General features: G+C 52.5%; 4 protein-coding genes across 4 annotated transcripts; 3 read left to right on the forward strand and 1 right to left on the reverse strand.

Annotated features, from left to right (window-relative positions):
• Positions 1–354: 354 nt before the first annotated feature.
• ACET3X_009601 (uncharacterized protein) lies at positions 355–1279 on the forward strand (the record flags this gene model as incomplete). The annotated part of the gene is made up of 2 exons (XM_069455735.1): positions 355–1042; positions 1095–1279. The coding sequence occupies 2 exons, from the start codon at positions 355–357 to the stop codon at positions 1277–1279; spliced, it is 873 nt and encodes a 290-aa protein (XP_069302434.1).
• Positions 1280–3938: 2659 nt separating this feature from the next.
• On the reverse strand, positions 3939–6259 carry ACET3X_009602 (uncharacterized protein). Its single transcript, XM_069455736.1, has 3 exons — positions 5697–6259; positions 5137–5647; positions 3939–5088 (listed from the first exon to the last, which is right to left on the reverse strand). Exons 1-3 carry the CDS (start codon positions 5763–5765, stop codon positions 4364–4366), a joined length of 1305 nt encoding a protein of 434 aa, XP_069302435.1. The 5' UTR covers positions 5766–6259; the 3' UTR covers positions 3939–4363.
• A 2834-nt stretch (positions 6260–9093) lies between these two features.
• On the forward strand, positions 9094–10366 carry ACET3X_009603 (uncharacterized protein; the record flags this gene model as incomplete). Its single annotated transcript, XM_069455737.1, has 4 exons — positions 9094–9244; positions 9350–9378; positions 9471–9614; positions 9663–10366. The coding sequence occupies 4 exons, from the start codon at positions 9094–9096 to the stop codon at positions 10074–10076; spliced, it is 738 nt and encodes a 245-aa protein (XP_069302436.1). The 3' UTR covers positions 10077–10366.
• Positions 10367–12320: 1954 nt separating this feature from the next.
• Positions 12321–22203, forward strand: ACET3X_009604 (uncharacterized protein; the record flags this gene model as incomplete). The annotated part of the gene is made up of 6 exons (XM_069455738.1): positions 12321–14082; positions 14299–14741; positions 14916–15603; positions 15842–18813; positions 18878–19435; positions 19489–22203. 6 exons carry the CDS (start codon positions 12321–12323, stop codon positions 22201–22203), a joined length of 9138 nt encoding a protein of 3045 aa, XP_069302437.1.
• Positions 22204–22656: the final 453 nt, after the last annotated feature.

The following is a 22656-nucleotide window of genomic DNA, read 5'->3' on the forward strand; positions in this document are numbered from 1 at the left end:
GCAATTATTGTTTTGGTACTGAACTGCACACTTGGCATGTACAAGGGCAACAGCGGGTGAAGTGCAGATCACGTAACGTTGGATTAGGCCCACCACGGCCAGCCGCTTCTGCTATTCAGTACTAGCGCTTATTATCCACTTTACCTTTCTCGATGCGTTGTTACATCCAGTACCTTTGTCGGTCAGCACAGGCGGATGGATTGGGAAACATACTGAATCCTACCAACATTCAGACCAACATTCAGACATCGTGCCACATTTCGCCCTGGCCCACTTGCTGGCTTAAAAAGCCACGAATGTCCCTGGATTGATGCTCTCCCTAACATCTGTGCGATCATATCATTCTCTGCGGCCATGCAACCTCCATTTCCCTCACCCACGGCCACTTGGCACAACGAATCGTATGATGCTATCAACCCAGCGAATGCAGACCTCAGTCAAGCAGGGAAAACGGTAATCATTACAGGAGCAGGCAGCGGCATCGGCCGCGCCACAGCAGTGGCTTTTGCAACAGCAGACGCAGCACGTCTGATCCTAATTGGACGCACCGAATCGACCCTCGAAGAGACCAAGAAGCTACTCGCAGGAAAGAAGTCAGAATGTACGGTGTATCCTGTCTCAGCGACCGATGAGACTGCGATACATGACATTGCTAAAAAGGTTGGCGCTTGGGATGTGCTCATTCTTGCCGCAGCACACATTTCCCCGCCGTCCAAGATCGCCGAGGCTTCTCTGCAGGATATATGGGCGGACTACGAGACGAACGTCAAGTCCATCATTATTGCTTCACAAGCCTTCATCCCAAGCGCAAAGCCTGGTGCTGCTTTGTATACGCTCGCTGCTGGCGCTGCCGCTCTGCCGCCAGCATACACACCTGGTCTATCGGGCTACCTTGTATCAAAGACGGCGCAGACAAAGATTGTCGAGTTCCTTGCCGCTGAGAACCCAGATCTCTTCGCATGCGCTGTACATCCTGGAATGGTGGATACGGGTATCTTCCGAGGCTCTGGCGCGGACCCGTCACAGCTGCCTATGGACTCTGGTAAGTGGTAACAACAAGGAGTCTTAAGGAGGTATACTAATTCATCGCGTAGCGGAACTAAGCGCAAACTTTCTCGTTTGGCTGTCACAGCCAAAGACCAAGTTCCTGAGCGGAAAGATGGTATGGGCGAACTGGGATGTGGAGGAGTTGGAAGCGCGCCAGGACGAGATCAAGGGGAGTCCGATGATGACGATTGGGACTGTGGGATGGCCCTACAGCCCTGCTGCTGCGAAGTAGCCGCTACATTGATCAATTCCACAGTCGCTCATACTCAGGTATACTAGTATAGTTAGCACGCATGCGTATGCGACGCGATGTGATGTTATCCCCTGCATACTCTCCGCCGAACCTTGCAAGCAACTCCTCCTCATCGTTGCCTTTTCTTCCGTTTTTGCACTATATCTGATGTTAAGTTAGTCGACGATAAATGCTCTAGAACCGGAGCGGACTGTCGACACCGTCAGTCATGCAAGCCTCAAGTGGCTGTGCATCTCAACCAGTCATCTCTCAATCTTCCCCACCTTTCCACCAAGTCAGCCCCTAAACTTGCATTCATATATGCCACCACTGAGTGCACTATTATGTCCCTTCATGTTGCATACTGTAGCCGTCTTACAAGATTTGATGAAAATCCCGCTCTTACGCAAAACACGTGTACACCTGGGCATGCAAGGCTGACGGACCCTCTTTCGCCCGTCTGACTCGCAGTGTCTTAGTCGGCATGAGCGAAGGATGATCGCGTCTAGACGACTGTCAATAGATCTGCAATGCTTGATCGACCAGTTGCAAAACATGGCAATGTAGACGCTGGACGGATAGCCAGGAAGATCAAAGGACAAAGCCACAGTGTATGGTAAAGAATCATCTGTCGGGATATCACACTGATTGGAGTACACAGACCACACACCAATGCATCAGATACCGATTTCGTACGACTGGGCCAGGTTACAGATCGAGCCCCTCTGCACCTGTGGGGACCAGTATCCACGATCTCCTCCCCTGGCCGTCTCGCCTAGAGGCCAGCACATTATTACCAAGCCTCCGCCTCTCATCTTGCATCTCGAGGCCAACCTAACCTCCATCTCCACGCGTCGCCATAAGCAAAGTGCAGCGAATCAACGAGCCAAGACAAAACGACACCGTTGTCGTGGATGACGGCGAGGCTTTTCCAGGACGCTCGTCTCGCAAATCAGGTTGTCGGAGCAAGGCAAGCCGCTCAACCCCACCTCTCGCTACACTCACCTATCGATTGCGAACGACGTGGAAAAGCCACCCGCGGTCAATTATGCAAGCCACACGGCTCGATGATCTATTCTCGGGGGATTGCGCATGCTAGTAGCGCGCGCGGCGAGTAAGTCGGGGCGATGGGAGACTTGTATGCAAGGCGTGACGCGACCGGTGAATGAGTGCAGGTGCTGAGGGAAAATCATGGAAACGACGTTCTGGAATGTGACAAGGCGGAAGAAATGAACGTCCTCGGTCGAGCAACACCGAGCCTTGGCGATGAACCATGCCATTCTTTCGGCCGCCGTCGACCGCCGTCTACAAGCATGTAAAAGACGTGATTTTTGCTATGCAAGTTACCGGGCTACCTGCCTACCATCGACGAGCATGACCCTGGTTATTCTAGCTCTTAATAGCATGGCTTATAGCACATGCTGGCTCAACATCACTTGACATTGTCTCTCGCAGTCTCTCCTACAGTCCATGCTTTCCAACTCATATCCTGTCAAATTGCGCAAGTCAACCCTCAATCTCTCTCTCATCAAAGCCAGCCGGACCGAAAAACGCTGGCCGAGCGCATGAATCTTGACCAATGAACGCGGCAGGTGGGGGAAAACCATAAGCAATATGTGCGTCAAGCCTCAACAAGCCACATATAAAGAAAAAACATTTAAATGCACGCAGCACGCCTAAGACAAGGAAGAGAGAGAAAAGAAAAGAAGAGAAAGGAATCATAGGGAACAGGGACACGGGTCGGTAGCGGCAGCTAGCTAGTATACGGCACGGTACTCGAAACCAGTAACTATCAGCCGACTTTACCGGTCCAGGAACCCGGGTTTCCTTCCATCGCATTTCCCTATTGCAGTCGAGCTTGCCCTCGAGAAAGCTGAATGAGCGAGCGAAGCGGGTACGTGAACCGTCGTCCTTTTATTACCTGGACCGGTTCTTAAAACATGGCCTACCTTCCAGCTCACATCGCCCCGTGATGTGATTGGACATCACAATGTGTGATCTCCCTCCCAGCTCCTGTCTTCAAACCATCTGCCATCGTGTTTCTGTTTCCCCCCCAGCTGGGCGCGACGCTAAAAAAGCAAACAAACATGCGTTCATCCATCCTCTAGCGGTTCAAACTTACCGTACAATGGTTAGCCATGTCGTCGTCTAAACTTTGGCTCCTTACCTAAAACCCAACGCTTCTAAGCTTCCGGCCGGGCTGCACACACCCCGCCTGTGCCCCGTGGCGTACATGTACTACTTGAATGTCAAGCCTAGGCCGTCTAGCGTAGGCCAGCCTTATTGCGCAGGACGTGTAAGGAATACTTGATTTTTTTTTCTGTTCCTCCCAGCCTACTCTGCATACGCCCAGGGTGCGCCCAATCACAGAGTAGTGACGCTGGGCGTGGCTGTCTTTCTCCGTGTGTCAGCTCTGCAGCTGGGTGGTGGCAGTTTGATGACGGACGGCAACTACGGCTTGGCTTTCGTGTTGGTCAGATTAAAGCCACGGGCTGCGGGCGCCCAGGGGGTGAGAACCTTAATCCTTCGTCTCCCTTTCCTGTCGTTTGGAGGTTTGGCGCAAACCACTATAGCCGTAGTTCGTAACAAGTAGATTAGAGCGAGTACCAAGTCAAGCTCACTGCGCAAAGCTAATGTCACGAACCAAGACGGAATGTAGTGCGAGTAAAAAGTTCATGATTGTACTATATGCTATGCAATGAGCCAGTAATGACCGGTTCTCATGCTACGTGGTGATCGTTAGTTGTGCCCATTTTGTGTCTATAACGCCCGATTATGATGATTTACTACAACGCCACTCGCATTCCTGGTGCCAAACAACCAGTTGCGGCGGAGGGAGTAATTACGAAAAACAACAGGAGGTGGCTCTGTCCATGCTCCAAAACATACATGCAAGGTGCCCATTGCCATGCTGCCCAAAAGAAGCCCCAAAGATTGCCAGATGATACAAAATTAAACGCTGTAAAACTTCCAATGCAGTTGTTGGTGCCGGCACGTAGGTGAGGTGGGAGAACAGGTGACGGCGTGGACGCGAGGAAAAGGCGACGAGGAAAAATGCCGTGGTGAAATTATCGCAATGCAGAATTAGACCTGTTCGGTGAAGGCCGACTTGCGTGAATCACCGGATGTTCTCCTCTTTTTCTGGAGCTTCTTGGACGTTCTCCGCTCGGCAAGCTCAACCTCGTCGGGTGTGGGTGGCTGGAAGGTGCCTGGCCGTAGGACTTGGAAGCCAGAGTTGACGCTGCGCAGGACGTGGTCATCGCGGTCCTGGTTCTGCTCCGTGGTTACCTCGTACGGTACTTGGTCGTAGCTGTACTGGTGTTGGGGTCCACGAGGCTCGTATGTGTCAGGGTAGTAGGGAGCGTTGGGCGCGTAAGACTCGGTCAGAGGAACTGCTTGCCTAGCCTGGTTCGCAGCGCTGCCGTCGTGGCTGGGTCCGGCAGAGGCTGACAGAGCGACGTCTTCGTATTGGTCGGCAACAGTAGCTAGCGGAGGAGAGGGTGACTTCTGGGGCATGAAATAGTTAACACCGTTGACCGAAGAAACTTGGTTGTCCGCCACGCTGGCCCACTCTCCGCTATTACCTGGCTTGCGCACTCTGGGAGTGAGCTGTCCAGTTTCAGCGACGTGAGAGAGACGGTGGCTGCGGAGGAGTTCGAGGTCGGTCTTGGGGTCAATGGGTTGGTTGGGCTTGAAGTAGGCACTCTCGTATGCGCGGACGTCTTGGCTCATTTGCATGTAGTCGGACTCATCGCTGGTGCGTCGGCTGGATGAGCTTGCAGACTGGCCGTGTTTGGCATTGAGAGGAGCTGTGGAATGTTAGGGTATTTCGGCAGAGTGTGCAAGATTATACATACGAGAAGGAGCAGCAGAGTTGCGGGAGACGTGGTGGTTGCAGTTGCTGCAGCGGGGACCGTCGTGGTTGTGTCCACGGCCAGGCGAGGAAGCACGGGAGTCGTGGCTTGGGAGTGGCTCAGCGGAGACGGCGCGGTCGAAAGAGCTGGGGGCGCGAGAGCTGTTGCGGCTTGAGCCCTGGGCGACTGGCTGGGGCAGCTCGAGCTGGGAGTTGTTGAAGCCACGGGGTAGTTGTTCGCTGATGATGGAAGCACGGCTGCTGCCGACAGGAGTGTTGGTGCGAGAGATCCAGACACCGTCAACCTCGATACCGCTCTGAATGGCACGGATACCAAAGGGAATCTCGTCCTTTGACTCTTCTTGGACTAGGGTCACTGGCTGCGCTTCGAGCATCTCGGGCGTGGCCGCCTGTTTGCCCTTTTCGACCTTGGTGTACTTGCGGACCTTGTTCTTGTCATACCAGAGTTTGAGCAGGCCAAGGAAGATGGTCACGACAATGGCGCAAGCCAGTACCTGGGCAGCGTTAGCAGGGACGCAGTCGGCAGCGAGTTGGACTTCTTACAAAAGTCATCTTCTGCCATAGGGCCCAGCTCTGGAAGAACTCATTGCCATCGGATGATCCGAAGCCCATGTTTGCGATTGGGTGAGATGAGGTTCAGATGCAGGTAAGGATAACGGGTGGGGCAGATGAGATGCAGGCAGGCGCGCTTGTTGTTGACGCCTGGCTGGTATGCAAGGCGTTCAGGAAGGGAGGTGCAGATGGGACGCGGAAGGGGCGAATGGGGTGTTCCTGATTAGATTGATATGGATAGGTGACAAGCTTGGACGGAGAGGTGAGCGAGCGAAAGAGCCGGACAGCGGACTCAGGCGTGGAATTGGCGGGGGGGAGTGTTTTTGAAGCGAGTGTGGAACGTCCGTAGAGACGGGGTGTCACTAGTGAAGCAGACGTATGGTCATACAGGCCCGAGGTGTCGAAGAGTCACGGGCGATCCAGCGTGGCTTGTCTGGGCAGTGTGTAGGTAGGGCACAGGGAGGGCAGCGAGGGCATGGGGAGACGAGTTATATTATGGCATGCAGCGGCTTGGAAGTGCTGGTCGATCGCCGCCGTCACGGACCCACGAAAACCACGGGCCAAGGAGGTGTGCCGATGCAGAGGCAGACGAGGGAAAAGCTGGCCTTGCAAGGTATCCATGCCATCGGGGCGGCTTGCTGCGACGCCCTGACCAGCCGCCACCCTTGTCCGGGCGTCATGGATGGCCACAGGCGGACGGCAGGTGCATACTCAAAATAGCAAGCGACGATGCGCGAGTGTTTGGAGCGTTGGATCGGCGTGCTATACGAGCAACCTGCGGCAGAGCCCAATAACGAAAGCCACCTCGTCGGGGGCCCTCGCCGCCGCATACGTTTGGGGCGTGGGCGCGTCTGCAGTGCGACGTGAGAGAAGATGCAGTCGCTGGCGCCGTCGTCGTGGGTAGGACGGGCATGGCATGGAGCATCAACAATGTTTTGCAGTCGTTTCCCTCCAGCCGCTGGTTCGGGCGATGCTGGTAGGCTAAGAAGGGAAGGCGCGCCCGGGGCGGGGACGTGGCTTTTCGCACCTCTCGGCAGGGGCAGGTGACGAATCGCCCACTCAGGCACCTGTTCCGACATGGTCGTGTTTCGAGCCACCAGATCACGTCGTGATTCTTCATCACCTCAATTGCGTCTTCGCCTTGATATAGCTCGCAAGACCATCCTGCCCAGGCCCGATTGTGCTCGGGTTTCGAGACACGGGCGCCCTCTCACACACAAACAAGGACAACCCTCAATGGCGCTTCTTTCACGCACGCCCGCGGCGTCGACGTGCCGGCCGTCGTTCGTTGAGGCGCTGTTTCGTCCCTCTTACCCAAGGCCCTACGCCATTCGGTGCGACATGCCGCTCGTTCCACGTTCATTTCCCTCCAAAGGGCTCCACCGGCGCGATGGGTTTTGCACGTTGCTCCACCATGATGGAATGCCCAGGCACAGACCTTGGACGCTTCCATGACAGCGGGGGGCCTGTCCTTGCTTCTGCCTCGAGCGGAGCGCACAACATGGGGTGAGCGATATTGATGTCACCTGCCACAGCGCACTGCATCTGTGCCACGCCCAGTCCCAGTCCCAGTCCCAGCACACACACCGCTCCCCGTCGCAAAGCCCATCTCTTCCGCTTACCCATTTGGCACCTCTTTCTCGTTGCTCGCCGCCGTGTCGGTAGTGCATCCCCCGAGTCGGGCCTAGCCGGGCTATCGATTGTCTGCCTGCACGTGGGTCAAATCTCCTACCACTTCCAAACGCCCACTAACATGCGCCCGTACCCGTACCATCATTCATTATACCACATGTTCTTTTTTAACACCAGAGCCGAAAAAGCACCATGCATTGCATACCATACCATATCAATTACCCAACCAAAGCTCTTGCCATGGCAAATGTGTAAATAATCTAGCCATGCTCACTCAGGGTCGCCTTGATGTTCTACCACTTGCTGCCATGATGGGCGACTGGCAGACCCACCAGCCACAGGCATCGCGATCCGCTTGGAGCAACTTCGGAAGCCACTTCTTATCCACCTGAATACCCAGAATAACCGGATTGCCCCCAGAACGTGACGAGATGATGATGTTGATTCGGTCCCGGTACCCCAGCCTGGGCCAAGGATGCACCAGGTAAACAGAAAAGTATTGATTCGGCCCTAGTGCTGCTCGTATCCGCACATCCTCTCGTACCCACGCCGTGGCATGATCCGAAAACTTCAATTTATGCCTCGGCGCTTTCCACTTTTCGGGCAGATTAGATGCGCGCCGTATAAGACTGGGATGCTCCTCACCAGACCAGCGCAGGTATATGAGTGGTGTGCTACGACCAGTTCGCAGCGGAACCAAACGTGAAAGGACTGCAAGTCGATTAGTAGTCGACATTCACAGCTGCAGGCACCTCCTCATGCATCATGTGCGGGGGCCTTCTGGCTGCATGTATGCAGGCTTTGCAGCGACCCAGCCTCACAGAGACAACCTTATATCAGAGCTGCTGACAACTCAGTCTATTGGATCACTGACCACCATGCCGCTGTCATTGCTTGTCTACACCTAGTGCGATCCTGTTGAACAAAAGGCGTGGGCATTGGCGATAGGCAGACTACAACTCTTACACTCCGCTAAAAGTCTGTTGGCCCGACTACCACCACCTTTGTCTTTCGACCCCGCGTTGCCGACTACTGCACCCAAAGAGTGGTTCATGTAGGCTAGTTTCTTCTTTTCCATGCAGCTACTGGGAAGACTGTAGTAACCAAACGGCATCACAAAACACACAAAGAGTTACCGGGGGGATTAAACACAAATCTGGCCCTACTCACCCCGGTAGGTCCGTCTCAAGGTTCAGGACTACCGCGCGCATCACATGGATTGCCTGCAGTGTCCATACTCAAAATACCTCACGCAACACTGGTCTAGCATCTCGACCGTTGCATGCCATGCTTACCTGGACACAGCCTCAGGTCCCGCACAGAAATATCCTTGTCAGAGATCGGGCAAAGGAGGGGCTCGTTTGACAGAAGTGGAGTTGCCTGCATCTGTGCCAGTCTCGGCATGTGAACCTCGAACGTTTTGAACATGAGGCGCAATCCTTCCCGCTCAGCGTTCGAAAGGTCGCAAAGGAAGAACATTTGTCCTGCGTGCATCCGTCAATCAATCAATCAATCAATCAAGTCTGCATACACCTACAACATGACGTCTTCCGTTTTGCCCTGCTCTTGCGCGACAGGATGGATCGGATAGCGTGGCACCGAGAGGCTAGTCCCTTGATTCCTGCCCGATTGGCTGGGCAAAGTCCATGATGTTAGTTAGACTTCCTCTTTGCTCACTATCCATCTTACACCAGCCTACTGAAACTCTCCACTCTGTCCTCGTACCGCCTTGTTTGAACCTTAGTGCCTTGTTACCATGCCTATTCGCAACCCCTTTCGCCGCGCGGGTGTGCCTGAGACTGCCGATGAGCCCCAGCGGAGCGCGCCGGACAACGGTTTCAAGAACACAGCTGTCTCGGGCGCAACGCCCCTGCAGGTCAAGGACCCTGTTGAATACAAACTGAGTGGTGAGATTTCCCAAAATGCGCCTCGGCACAGACATGTTCCTGTCTATACATGTTTCCCGAGGTCGCATCAGCGCATCGGATAAATGGGCGCTTACAATGTGATAGAAATAAACGACAGCGGCATGTACCTACCGGTAAGAAATGTCTAGCCAATGTGACGGACGGCTGCATGTAGAGCGACTCGCGCGATAATCGTCTTGTGAGACGTTGGCTAACGTTGCGACAGCCATCCCCACAGCACGAGAAGCCCACGTTCTGGCACTCCAAGTCCAACGTCTCGACCACTTCCTCAAATCACCGCAGTCTGCTCAGCGAAAACGAGCCGTTTAGCATCTCGCGCGAGAGTTTCGACTCGTACAGGAGGTCATTTGTACGTATCGCCCACAATGTGGCAAAGAGCGCCCCGCTAACGGCACAGGACATCTCCGCGCGCTCCCCCATCCAAGACAATGTCCACGAAACCTATCCTCGCCAATCGCTCGATGCGCGCCGCTCCGTAGACACCAGACGCTCTCTCGACGTGCGCCGTTCGCGCGCCGCGCCCCGCTCGTCGATGCAGCAACCCCGCCACAGCGAAAGCCACGACCAAGTGCCTGAGGAGGGCTTCGAGGACGTGGGCCTGAACGACGAGCCCAAGCCCCAGCCCAAGAAACGCAGCATCTTCTCGCGCTTTGGCGACAACAACAACCATGCGAGTGACAAGGCTGAAGAGCGCCCCAGCTCGAGCCATCACTTCTCGCTGACGGGTCGCAAGAGGGCTGAGAGCGGCGCGGGCTCGGAGCTCAAGCCCATGCCAAAGCCAGCAATGGAGGCGTCTGTCGAGGCGCGGTGATACATCATGTACAGGAGGACACTTAATGAATTGTGGGGAAACCCAACACCGACGACTGAGCCATTGCTTGAGCTCTGGAAGACCGTTGGATACCCGCACCGGTTATGGGGGGGCGTTTAGGATTCGTTGTCTTTTTTTTTTCCCTTTACTGCATAACCAACATGTAGGATCGCATGCAAGATTGGGATGCTCGCCGTTTACGAGAAAAACGAGATTTGACGACTCTCGGGTCACACCACCACTACGCGTTTTCTGTAGACCTTAACGGGGGAGAAACAACTCATCATAATCACACAATCCTATAATCATCATCATTCTCACTTGCCCAAAAAACCTCGTATCTTCAAACATTGTATTTCCCATCGCCCGGTGATTACCACTTTCCTTGTTGGAACAACTGGGCCGGCACCGGAACCCGCGCACATCCGCGGTTCGCTCGTTCCGATGATGTCACCTGCCAGTCCTGAGTCCCGCTTTTTGACTCGTGCCTTGGCGTGTGCGCGGGCATGCTAAGGAAGAGATCGTTGTTTGTTGGGGGTGCCGCGAGTGCGAGAAAAGGTTTTTGGAATCGGGATCGAGATTTTGGGGTGGGGGGTTTTTTTATTTGTTGGATGTTGCGGCGCGCCGTTGGAGAGGCATGGCGGTAGTGGCTTGGGAGGGGGCCCTGAATGACATGTGATGGGATGGGTGGTCGGGTAAGATGGATGATGGAGAACGGGAGTGGCATGCGCGTCCGCGGCTGCGCAGGAGCTCGTTTTCACTAATTCTACCTCGTATCAAAGCATATCCTTAATATGTATACAGATTTCTCTGTCGTGACTTTGATGGAAAAGTAAACTGTTCACATCTAGCGTAGGTTTCAGTAGTGATCTGTAAAAGAAGAGTAAAAAAGCTCCCGAGGTCCTTCGCAGTGTGACATGCTGTAGAGACGAGGCTGGAAGAAAGTTGCTGCTCCGAGATCTGGAGGCGGGCTTATGGTTTTCGCTTATCACGGAATGTAAAAGGGATGTTCCTTCATTAGAGAATCGTGGTTCTGGACACATATGAATCATATATGGTCATTGGCTATGGTGGCGATGGTGGCTTCCTTCATTAGTGTTTGAGCGCGAACATTACCTAGGATTTCATAGACATACTGCATATGCTGCGGTTCGTGTGCTTTGAAGTAAGAGACCTGATTCATCCACTTCATCCCATGGTACTGCGATGACGCATATCAGCTTGAGCTGATCACAACATCCTCAATCCTCAATAGTCTGACCGAACAGGATCTCTCAAGTGAGAGAATTCGCAAGTAAAAGGATGAAGTAAGAGACGCCCACGGTGTCTGTTGACGATCATCATGAGCAAAAACGGTTAGCGCGAGATTGATGACGCCTTGCGCCTAACCTTCTGTCGCTTCTGACTTCACGCTCTTCGCATCAAACATCCACCTTTGCGGCGTCGAACTACAGCTCATTACCAAGATCATACGATATGCTGTTGCACGCAAATCGTGACTGCCTAGCCTCGAGCGCCTCGGCGGCTTCGCAATTCGTAACGCTACAGCCTTGTGAAAGCATGTGTTCCTCAGGCATCGTTCGCCCGCAAGAGAAGGATGATCGACTGTGCCGCAGATAAGGAATGACGGTGGCATGCGGGAGATCAGATCTTGGGTTGGATCAATCTGGAGTTGTTGCCTTGCACATGCTGGCCTTGTGCTACGCGCGCGCGCCACACTGCCAATCGATTCGTCATGGAGTTATCGGAACGATGTCGATGCTTGCATCGCATGAATTTGATCCCGCATTCATCTGTGGCTTGGGTATATCAATATACTCAGCCTTGATGGATTGCAACCGGTGAACCAGCAGTGTAGCGGCGAGGTGGTGGGGCGGTGGACAATCGCCGCACAGCGCTCCAAGCGAAAGACAAGTCCGTTTGTATTTCTATACGACCACACAACTTGCTACCTGCAGAGTTTTCATCCGTCAGCTTTTGTCTTCTCGTTTCTTTGTACTCGTAACGACAAAATACCTTTTGCGCCTCACGTTGGTCGCGCTTGTTACGACACCATCTTTTCTAACAAGAAACCTATTTCGAGAATCATCGACTGCCTTGATAGAGGTTCGCAATAGCTGAGACTGTGAGGTACGTGATCCAAATCTTCTGATATATCCTCCGCACAAGTACAACGGACAGTAAGACCCACATACACTAACTATCATACCACAGAGTTCGCTCCCGAAGGGCCTCTACGCCATAATGTCGGCGAAGGCTACGGCCTACGCTTTTCATCATGTCGTGCTTCCACCGAAGCTACCACAACAAGACGATAGTGACACGGCACACGACCTGGTCCTGCTCGAGATTGTTATCCAAGCACTTGACTCTTTGAAGGGCTACGTCAAACACGAACATGTCGGATCCATCACGGCTGCCATAACAACGGTTGAGAACCTCCGAGCCTGTCGCGACCATCACGGTAATATCAGCCAATCCCAATTACAGGAAGTTCTCAAGAAGACCAGGAACAGTACTGCCGGCGCCGTACCACTGGAGATCAAAGAGCAGAATGCGGGAGTGCTCGTTAGCCATTCCTCAGACAGCTTGACCTTTGAGTTCTTTGAGCTATCACCAACAAATGCGGCGGCCATGTCAGTGCGGCTTGTGCGAGACTTTCCAGGCTACGCGTCAAAGATACCGACCGAAGACGTCAACCCGGATCTCATCGAATCGATCTCCAGGACTATAGCTACGATGGCGACTCAAACGGCTCCAGGCTTTCAACCACAGGTTAAAAAGAACAACAAGACCATGGTCGAAGAGCGCGACACAACTCATCCGGGTATGGTTACCGACTTCCTGATGAACATCATCACTGCTCTTGGCGAGTCGACGAATGTACAGCGCATCAAGAAGCATACCCGTGAGGAGGTTCTGTGGAGTAACTGCCTGTCACCATGGCGGCGATCTCCATTGTGGCTTCTGCTACGCGTATCACTCCAGCTGCTCTTCGCTCGCAGGGCTGATACGCTTCATGCAGATGATATCTACAAAGCCTTCATGATTTTCATGCTTGCAGAGTTACTCGATCGGGCTCAACAACACGTGGGAGACATGGGCAGCGAGACCATCCAGCTCATTTTAGCGAAGCTGACGCGGCGACTGCGCAAGCTCGAGCTTCTCAAGCAGACAGACTACCTACAGCCAGGCTGGGCGCCGCATATTCAGGACAAGATGACTGACGCGCACACGCTGATTGAGGAGAAGTGGAAGGCTCAGATCGGCAACTGCCAAGGCAATATAGACTTCAGCACTATTGCTAAACTCAAGCCCAAGGCCGATGTTGACATAGACCTCTCTAGCCTAGATGCCTTCTTGTCAAGCATGAAAGACCGGCAGCGAGAAGTCTCACTGTCCACGTTCACGCCCACCTCAAGGTATCCGTCTTATGAAGCTATTCAGCTACCGAGCAGCCTACAGTCCTTTGATCCACATGAAGACAAGTACTTTCGTTTGGCGGCTTTCGAGAGGTGGGTCGAGTATCATCTTACCGACTGGACTAGGTCTCATCTTCACGATGAAGATGCTTGTGCAAAACTACGTGCAGTCATGACCACGTACTATGACATCGCCAGCAGGGCCTACGCTGGCGCGCCTGTCGGTATGTCCATCATGTATCTGGCAACTACTGAGCTTTGGATCGCGTGTGACAGGATTGCCTGCACCATCTATCCTCTGTTGGCAGAGTACGACCCTGAGGTTGACTTGAAGGAGTTGCAATGCCTCATGCTACCTCTGAAGAATCATCTGAATCGTCTGAACGTCGCAGAGTGTTACGTACAGTCACGGCGTCACACAGCTTTGAAGAGGCCCTCTGTCTACCGAGACTTGGGACACTCTTCGTCATTCGCTGTAAGGTACTTTGATCGACAAGAGACCCTACAGGCCATGTTGTCAAAGATCGAAGTCGACGCCGCCACCAAGCGCCAGGCGAAATGTGAGGAGCTCGCGAGGCTCAAGCGTAAGTATCAGCAGTATATGGACCGCTACCACAGCACCCCATGCGAAACCCGAACGGTGGTCTACAACCACAGGTATGGCTACACACGTGAGGAACACTCAGGAAGCTGCAGCAGATGTGCAGCGAAACGACATGCAGACAATCTTACCATTCAAATCTTCGAATGGCCTGTCTCAAGCCAGGCATCTGTAGCAAAAGCTACAGTATTTGAGTTAGTAGTGCCGGAATCCTACAGCAACTGGCGCGACGCCTCAGCGTTCCTCATCACCACGGTTCTCGGATACAAGGACGCGAGCCAATCACAACCATCATACTTCTACACGCTTGACATGCATCACGGCCTGTCTCACCTGCTACCTCCCCGATATTCAGAGCGGCGAATCATCCCGCTGTCGGACATCAAGAGCCACACCGTCACCCACCGTAAGCATAAGAAAGCCATTCCTTACCTTGACGACGACGACGTGTGCTTGAAAAACGCATTGAGATACGCCTACTACGACTCTTCGACTCGTATCTTCAACACAAGCATGCCAAACTGCACATTGGAAGTCCCGAAGAAGTGTAACTACCCGATGCCGAAGCGATCCAAGGCTCTTGAACGATTCATGTGTCGACCACCTTCTTCGCTCGATGGCCTACCGGCTAATGAAGTTATTGTAAGTTCCATTCCCTATCCTCGTTGAATGCGCGAAAGATGCTCTAGCTATAAAGGTCCCTCAGGGTATCTGCGATGCTCTACATGGATGGACTAGCAGCTTATAGCTAGAGGCCTAAAACACGCTTTGCACCTTCATGATCTATAATACAAATCCAGCTGACAAGCCCACCAGGCTAGCTTGTTCGACTGCCCCACTCATTTCTCGATCGATGAATACAAGGCGCTGAGTGCGCTGCCTCTTGGGCATAGTATCATCTATTCAAACATCCTTGCTCAGCTGGCGATTCCTTCAGTTGACTGGACGAAAGTTGAGACACAATGCATTGTCCTCCAGACGGTACAGCAGACTGGTCCTTCAAGCCAGAGCATCGAGCGTTCCAGCCACTCTATCCTTCGAGAGCCGTCCTTCGGCCGTGCGATGCTTGAGCAGCTTGAGACCAACTTGGATCGTATCCGAGAGAACTGGGAATCGTGGCGAGCTGCAGCAACATTTTCCTTGCTCGCCCGACGATTATTGAGCCTGGCATCAGCTTCAGACGTCCGCTCCCGCGCATTGAATTACCTCGAGGGTTTGCGAAACGTCTGCTTGAGATGGCTACGACGACTGAAGCAGAGAGTGGCTGCCTCAACGGATGACGGTCAGCGTACAGAGCTTTATAGTCGTGCTACAGAAGTAGCATTGTTGTGCAGCTCGACCTACGACGTGGAGGAGACTGACTTCGGGGCTGTTCTTCAGCAATCGTCGGCAATTTCGATATTGCTCCAATCATCAATAGTAGTGCAGGAGCACTGTGGTTCTATGCCGTCGGAATTCCCCGAACTCTTCAGCATCACACTGCAGTCGTGGAAATCGTTAATGGGTAAGATAGCCATCACGGACACTATGTTACCGAAATATCCGCTAACTTGTTCGTAGTACGTCCGTCCTTTGTGTTCTTTATATGAGCTTGAGCAGAAATTCAGCGACAGCGTCTATTCTTCTGCTGCCTACCTAGGTAGTCCAATAGTAACGTTGGAAGTTGTCTCGCTCATGCAGGAGGCAAAGCTCAAAGACAACGCATCGAATACCTTACTCTAGACGAACGTCCATGCTAACAGCTTGGCAGTTGCGCATCCTTCCAACCCTAAGGAATTGCATCCTCGCGAATGACAGCGGTCTTTCTGATGCCGTCAAAGCCAATTGGGCCGCTTTCGAATCGAGTTCTAGTAAACCCTGGACTCCGCTCAATGGAAGCAACCAACAACATTGGATGCTCACAACTTCTGGGTCCCTGTCCGTGCATTTTAATATGCTCAGTGGAGAGCTGCTTGTCAACGGTCTTCCGCTCGCTCGTCTTCCTGCTGATTACATGCGTCACAAGATGTATGCACCACTTTTCCACAAGTCAGCCTTAGAAGTGGTACCGACGGATGAGATTGGATTCAATTTCTCTGCCAAGACTCTCTATCACGGATATAAGCTGCATTTCGGTATGAAAGACAACAATATGCTTCTATGTGCTGTCGGAGATAAGCGGAGACTTGAGATGGTTCCATCACGCCTTTTCCAAGAACTTTTACCCCAGTCTTTGGTTACAGATTCCGTACACTGGTATGATTCGGAAGCTGAAGAGGTAATCTTTCGACCTTTGCACTCTCCGTGGTCAACCAACGACGACGATTCACGATGGCGTCTTGTACGACGTGGAACATTGTGGCGTCTGGTCAATAACGAGAAGACGATGATCAATATTCGTAGCCCTACGGCTCGTGCAATATCCAGTATGTTGGCACCACTTGAGAAGCCGCTACACATTCATACAAGCGTTGTTGGCTCAGATCAGACACCGAACTCACATGTTCAAATCGAGCTCGTTCGCCTCCAAATCTCCTTTGAGTTTCGCGAAACCCATCATGATGTCCGCTCTCGCCAATTTCGCGATATGATTATCGACTCAGATCAAACAATGGGTGCCCTCGTAGGCATGCGGAGTAGACTGATCCTGAGGTCAGCGGATGGTCAGCGGACAGTTCTCATTCCGGAAGGATCGTTCAAGTTCACGAGGGTTTCCATACATCATCCTGAAGTCAGCACCTCAGAAGCCTCTGCAGCTCGAGTTCGTGCCTACAACATCGACGAAACTCTCGGTCAGATAACGGGTGACGGAAGTCTTCGAAGCCGCCTGATTCTTTGCTATCTACACGCGCTAACTTCTCACTGCCTACCCGATACCCTTACTGGATGTACGGGCACGGAGTCTGCGATATCGATTCTCAGGTCAGCAGCGGTGAGGTCGGTCGACCTTCTCACGCCAGGAGACGTAGATCTTCTGACCTGTGTTGCAAGTGTTTCGGCTGCGAGATCGTACTATCCCCAGCATTTGAAGGTAATGCAGAGTACCGAGTGGGATAGGAATTTGCCGTCGCTGTCTCAGCATGCCTCTTTGCGGTCCCTTGTATCAAGCCTATTGCATCAAGCAGCTAAGATGAGTCTGTTTCACCCAGATAAGCCCAAGATCTTCGAGAAGATCAGTCAGACTCAACAGATGCTAGCGGCTTCTTCAAACACTCAATTAGATCAGCGGTCTTCGATTCGAACGGCCACATATCAGGTTGCCAGCTTCGGTGCCGAGGAATTCACCTCTTCTCAAGACTCATGTTACAACGCGCGTGACAACCAAGGAGCTTGCAATAGAAGCAACCAGGTGCATATAGCAGCCAAGATGGTGTTACGAAACCGGTTCGCTCTTCACAGCGCGATTCAAGACCTCAAAAGCGGGCTTCTCCGAGAGCATTTAGCCAATGCTACTGTTTCAGGGGTAGACAGCTCTTTCGACCCTGGAAGCCTCCAGTACGATTCAAAGTGGCTGGGGGCTGCATCGGAGCGAATAAAGGGGTATTGGTGTACCCTACAACGAGGTCTGGCCAGCGCAGCTACTGACTGCAATCGTTATGACATAATGACATGGCTCTGTACGATGGCTTACGCCGAAAAGTCAGACATGGATGCGATACAGGCTCTAGCTGCAGCCTATAGGGTACATAAGCTCTCGGCGGTACAGCCACCTACTGCAGTGAAATACGAGCTAAACCAGGGACACGACTTCAACAAGAATGCGATTCGGAACACGGTGCTGTGCAACACCAAGGCGTTTGCAGATTCCAATGAAGCGAATCTACCAAAGCGAGAATCGGAGACTGAACAGCAGCATCACAACAGGATGTACGCCGCATTTCAGGAGAATCAAACTAGGGCGATCGACTCGTTCGTGGAAGATCTGAAGAACCAGTGGCCAAGGCAGAGTCCCAGCGTGCCGTCCGGGACTGAGTATACTGCCTACCTCGACGTTTTTTCTGCAGCGACAACCATTCGGAATCAGTTTGTTCATTGGTTCAACAACCGTCTGTTCATGCACTACCTTGGACAGTTATCAGAGATCCTGGCGCGACAACCAGTGGCACCTGTGCCTGCGGCACGTTATGCTATCAACGTGCCACAAGAGAAGGGTTACGTCAAGGACACTAGTCGTCATTTTAGTGTGCTGGATGTATTTGCTACAACTCCGCCCCCATCCTCTGGCCTCACGTCACTGGTACCCCCTTGCGAACCCAACGTAACCATTGCGATGAAACACGTACCCAAAAAGCACTCACAGGCGAAAGAGCGGCTTGAGGAGCTTTGTCAGAGGAACATGCTACTCGCCAAGTCGAAATGCGAGCGAGATTATGTCGAGAGTCTGCAATCAAGTTGCGTTGCCCTTGATAACCATACCATCAATGACAACAGGCACGACAGGTTGCTTCCAGATGCTCAAGTGTTGCTACAAAAGCATCTACGTAGCTGCACGGAATATCTGGAAACCTTCAGTACCGCGTTGAACGACCTTTTCGACAATGAAGTCGCTTATCAGATGCGATTGTCACCGCGTATCTGCACAAAATTCTGGCTCAGTCAGCTCCACAGAGACCGATTCGATGAGCTGTCAGCATCGTGGAAGAAGACAATGGTTCAGTATGCACTCGCCGTCACCAATCTACAACGGGCTCAGAGGCTGGTCCGCTTATCCAACAAACCGGTCGATCTCATCGAGGTAAATTATGACTGTATGAGATGCATGCGAGACATACACTAACTTTGTGCCTTCACCTCTGCAGGAACTTCGCCATCATGGGCATTCAAACTGGGATGTACACCAATATCCAGAGACCCTTCTCATCGAGGCTGAGAGTGGTATCCTCGTTCGGAAAGAGCAAGAGTACATCGCTAGTCAGATGCGATCACCGAAAGAGAACGTCGTCCTCCAGTTGCTAATGGGTGGTGGCAAGTCTACAACCATCTTGCCTATTCTCAGTGCTTTTCTTGGTGACAAGAAGAAGCTTGTCCGGGTAGTCGTCGCAAAACCCCAGAGTAAACAGATGCTACAAATGCTTATCGCTAAGCTTGGAGGCTTGTTGAATCGAAGGATCTATCAGATGCCTTTCTCGCGTAACCTCCGACTAAGCGCCCAGGATGCCCGCACGATCCGCAAGATATACGAAGAGTGCATCCGCGAGCGCGGTATATTGTTGATTCAGCCGGAGCACATCTTATCTTTCAAGCTAATGGCGGTCGAATGTGTTCTCATCGACCAGTCAGAAACCGCTCAATCACTTTTGGCAACCCAGCAGTGGTTTGACAATGTGTCCTGTGACTGCATCGACGAGAGTGATGAGGTAAGCTCATGGTATCTAACACTCTTGCGAGACATATATTAACGTTTTTGCAGAACTTCTCCGTCAAATTCGAGCTCATCTACACGATGGGCTCCCAACAGTCGATAGAACTCGCCCCTGAGCGGTGGTTGATCATTCAGGATCTTCTAGCGCTGATTCCGCTCGTGGCCAAACAAGTCAAGAGGGAACTTCCGGAAGCCGTTGATATACAGGGAGATGGAGATGGACGGTATCCGAGGGTCAGATTCTTACGGTCTGACGCTACTGATCGCATCCTCAATCGACTTGCGACCCGAGTTGTTGATTCAGGAATAGGAAGTCCTTCTCGCTCTCAGTCCCCTGCCATGCAAGCAGCGATATTGCGCTACATCTCAGTCCTGGAACTGGGAGAAAGTGAGATTGCAGCAGTGGAACAAAGCAAGTTCTGGACTGAGACGACCAAGCCAGCACTCCTTCTCCTACGCGGTCTGTTCGCTGGTGGGGTGTTACATTTCATCTACACTCAGAAGCGCTATCGCGTAAACTTTGGTCTGGACAATTACCGCACCCCGAGCACTCGCCTTGCTGTCCCATACCGCAGTAAAGATGCTCCTTCACCTAGAAGCGAATTTTCTCACCCAGATGTCGTCATTATCCTGACCCTTCTGACGTTCTATTACACTGGCCTAAGCGACGATGCTCTCTTCGACACCCTCATACATGTACTAAAATCCGATCAAGCGGTCATCCACTACGACGAGTTTGTCAGTACGTCGTCTTCAGACCTACCTAAGCCTTTCAGGCAGCTCTCTGGACTCAGCATACGCGACCGACATCAGTGCATCACGGAAGTGTTCCCAGGCTTGCGATTTTCAAGGAAAGCCATTGACTACTACCTCTCATATCTGGTATTTCCGAAAGAATTGAAGCAATTCCCCTCCAAGCTGAGTGCAAGCGGCTGGGATCTAGCAATTCCAAAGCCATATCCGAGCACTGGCTTCTCCGGTACCAATGACACTCTGCATCTACTTCCGCTCGGTATTCAACACCTAGATCTGCCCAGCCAGCACCATACGAACGCCCAGGTCTTATCATATCTGTTGATGGACGAGACTTCAGTGGCAAACTTACCGGTGCGCACTGCAGGTAGTGATGGAGAGCATCTTATTGCTTTCATTGAGCAGTTGGATTCGGACATCAGGGTCATACTAGACTGTGGAGCCTCGATTCTTGAACAGAATAACCGGCAAGTGGCAGAGACATGGTTGAAGCTGCGTTCCACCGACATTGAGGCCGTGTTGTACTTTGAAGACGAGGAGCTTTCGGTGCTCGACCGCAGTGGCAAAATTGAGTCCTTCCAGACTTCTCCGTACGCAAAGATGCTGGATTCTTGCGTCGTCTACTTGGACGAGAGTCATACGAGGGGAACGGACATAGCTGGATTGCCGCGACACTACCGAGCCGCGCTTACGTTGGGCAGCCAGTTGACCAAAGATCGCCTTACTCAAGCTGCAATGCGCCTACGAAAGCTGGGACATGGCCAATCGGTGTGCTTTGTTATCCCCGAGGAGATTCGAACGAAAATATACGAACGGACTGGCAAGCCAACCGGTACCCCAATCGAGGTTCAAGACGTATTGGCATGGGCGATCGGCGAGACCTGGTCCGATTTGAAGAAGAGTCTGCCACTCTGGGCCGTCCAGGGCAACCGTTTCGAGAGTCACAAGCACCTGTTACTGAGCGGTGCTAGCACGACGAAAGACCAAGCCGAAGCCTTTCTCGAGGATGAAGCTGCCAGTCTAGAGACCCGCTACAAGCCACGTGCAGACAACGACAATTCCGCACTCCTCAGCAACTGGGATATGTCTAACAAGAACATCGTCACTATCGTATCGCGTTGCCGCGACTTTGAGGCCATGGGCTTCTCCTCTGCTGCGCTGAGTGAGGAACAGGAGCGTGAGCTTGCTCCGGAGATTGAGGAGCAACGCCAAGTTGAGCGTCCTCCGCGCTTGAAAGCGTATTTGCACAATGTTCATGCCGACCTCAAGCACCTCATCAACACCGGAGAAGTCGTCATTGGTTCGAAAGCGTGGGGGCCGGCCTTCCAAAAACTCAATACAACGAGTGCCGGTAAGCTCATTGACTTGAGCAGCTTACCAGACGAGCTGCTGGTTACGGCAGACTTCATGCGCACCGTTCAAGTACCTCCTGGGTCGACTCAAGCGTCCTTCATCTCCGATTCATACCAGCGACCAGTACAATTCCTTTTGACTGTACCCGGTTCCGGCAATGCGGGAGTTATCAAGCACATTATGGTCATCAGTCCCCATGAAGCCAATCACTTGCTACCTCTGATTCGCCGGTCGGAGAAGGTTACGCTCCACATCTTTGCGCCGCGCTCGAACACCAGCTACGCGTCGATCGATGAACTCATGCTCTATAATGTTGGCCGTATATTCTCGTCTGGCTCGGTCTCGCGCAGCTTGACACTACAGCTGAATCTTTTTGCTGGAAGCCTCTATCTTCGTTCCGTCGTCGAATATAAAGAGCTATGCGATCATCTTGGTCTACTGAAGGGAAGCGCAGAAGATGGCCAGCAAGTCTATGCCGACGGCTTCATCGACCCGCCAGCTGGTATTTGGGGACTGAAGCAGTCTCCTGTACCCTTCTTACGAGTCCTACTCATGAAGATTCGCCGTGAGGGAGAGGGTGTTGAGAAGACACATATGGGCAAGGTTTTGAGTGGGGTCAGGCTAGAGGAGAGCGACTTTGTTGAGCAGGAGGAATAGTTGGGTCTGGGAGTTCCGTTCTAGGGCCGTTATCTGGGATGAAGGAATATGTGCCGCGTCAGACGCCTGCGATGTGGCCCATTATGATAGCTTTTATCGTCCGCTCTAGATAGAGACACACATTGGGTTGAAACCTAGTTGTCTATAAGTGTATGGCACAGCGAGTACCTTGAGGGTGAGTGAAACACTATGCTTGTTGACGCAGACTTCTCTAAGCCAACTCGCAGTACCTCATCAGTAATCTCGCTGACAATGCGAAGAAGTCGCTCTCTCTCTTTTCACAACACTCCACAGCACAACAGGTCAACCAGAGTATTTGGAAACAAGTGTACTCGATTTTTGAGTATTTACAAGAAAGAACTGAATGCACCAGGCTATGCTACCAGCGCTACAAATGCACCACACCACTGCTATCCAATGATAGCCTCAGCATCCACCATTTTATTTCCCAAG

Source organism: Alternaria dauci, chromosome 10, assembly GCF_042100115.1.
Source record: "Alternaria dauci strain A2016 chromosome 10, whole genome shotgun sequence".
Classification (NCBI taxonomy): Eukaryota; Fungi; Ascomycota; class Dothideomycetes; order Pleosporales; family Pleosporaceae; genus Alternaria; species Alternaria dauci.